We start from the raw sequence: 1,334 nt of genomic DNA on the forward strand, positions 1-1,334 counted from the left end.
CCCCACCCCACGGAATGACCTAGAACCTCTAAATTCTCGTGTAGCTCCATGGAATGACCTAGAACCCAAGCCCTCACATCTCCCAGCCCCATGGAATGACCTGGAACATTTAAATCCTTGTGTGACCCCATAGAATGATCCAGAACCCTTAAATCATAGTGTAACCCTGCAGCGTGACCTAGAACCCAAATATTCACATCTCCCATATCATAGCATGGTCTAGAACCTTCCCAAACCTCGTGTGACCCCCGTAAAATGACCTAGAACCCTTAAATCATTGTGTAACCCTATAGAGTGACCTAGAACACAACCCTTCACATCTCCCACATCATAGCATGGCCTAGAACCCTCACGTGACCCCATAGAATGACCCAGAACCCTCTCAAACCTCGTGTGACCACGTAGAATGACCTAGAACCCTTAAATCCTTGTGTAACCCCATAGACTGACCCAGAACCCTCCCAAACCTCAAGTAAGCCCAAAGAATGACCTAGAACACAATGCTTCACATGTCCCACCCCATAGCATGACCCAGAACCCTCCCAACCCTCCTGTGACCCCATAGCATGACCCAGAACCCTCCCAACCCTCCTGTGACTCTGCACCCTGACCCAGAACGCTCCCAAACCTCATGTGACCCCCATAGAATGACCTAGAACCCTTAAATAATCGTGTAACCCTATAGAGTGGCCTAGAACCCAATGCTTCACATCTCCCACCCCACAGCCTGACCCAGAACCCTCCCACCCCTCCCATGACCCCACAGCCTGACCCAGAACCCTCCCACCCCACCCGTGACCCCATAGAATGACCCAGAACCCTCCCACTCCTGTGACCCCATAGAATGACCCAGAACCCTCCCACCCCTCCCGTGACCCCACAGCCTGACCCAGAACCCGTCTCCCCGCAGGCCTGGGCTGGTCGCTGGCCTTCACGCCGGCGCTGGGCGCCGTTTCCCGCTGGTTCCCCCGGCGCCGCGCCTTGGCCACCGGCCTCGCCGTCTCCGGCGCCGCCGTCTCGGGGCTGGCGCTGGCCCCGCTGCTCCCGCTGGCCCTGGACTCCTACGGCTGGCGCGGCGCCCTGCTCCTGCTGGCCGCCGTCTCCCTGCACCTCGTGGCCGCCGCCGCCCTCCTCCGCCCGCCCCGCGCCCCTCCGGAGCCCCCCGAGCCCCCCGGCGGCCTCGCGGCGCTGCCGCGGCTGCTGCGCAACGGCCCCTTCCTGCGCTACGCCGCCGCCTTCGCCCTGCTGGATGCCGGCTACTTCGTGCCCTTCGTGCACGGCGCCGGCCGCGCGCTGGAGCTGGGCTGCGACGGCGGCCGCGCCGCCGCCGTGGT

At 61.7% G+C, this 1,334-nt stretch overlaps 1 protein-coding gene across 1 annotated transcript in view; it reads left to right on the forward strand.

Annotated features, from left to right (window-relative positions):
• Positions 1 to 893: 893 nt before the first annotated feature.
• Positions 894 to 1,334, forward strand: part of LOC121331467 (monocarboxylate transporter 13-like) — a gene marked incomplete at its 5' end in the record, with an annotated part of 1,632 nt that continues 1,191 nt past the window's right edge. The window contains one exon of the mRNA XM_041395896.1: positions 894 to 1,332. Coding sequence (XP_041251830.1) covers positions 894 to 1,332 — 439 coding nt within the window. The remainder of the gene's footprint in view (positions 1,333 to 1,334) is intronic.

This window comes from Onychostruthus taczanowskii, unplaced genomic scaffold (assembly GCF_017590055.1).
Source record: "Onychostruthus taczanowskii isolate IOZ18803 unplaced genomic scaffold, ASM1759005v1 scaffold1206, whole genome shotgun sequence".
Taxonomy (NCBI): domain Eukaryota; kingdom Metazoa; phylum Chordata; class Aves; order Passeriformes; family Passeridae; genus Onychostruthus; species Onychostruthus taczanowskii.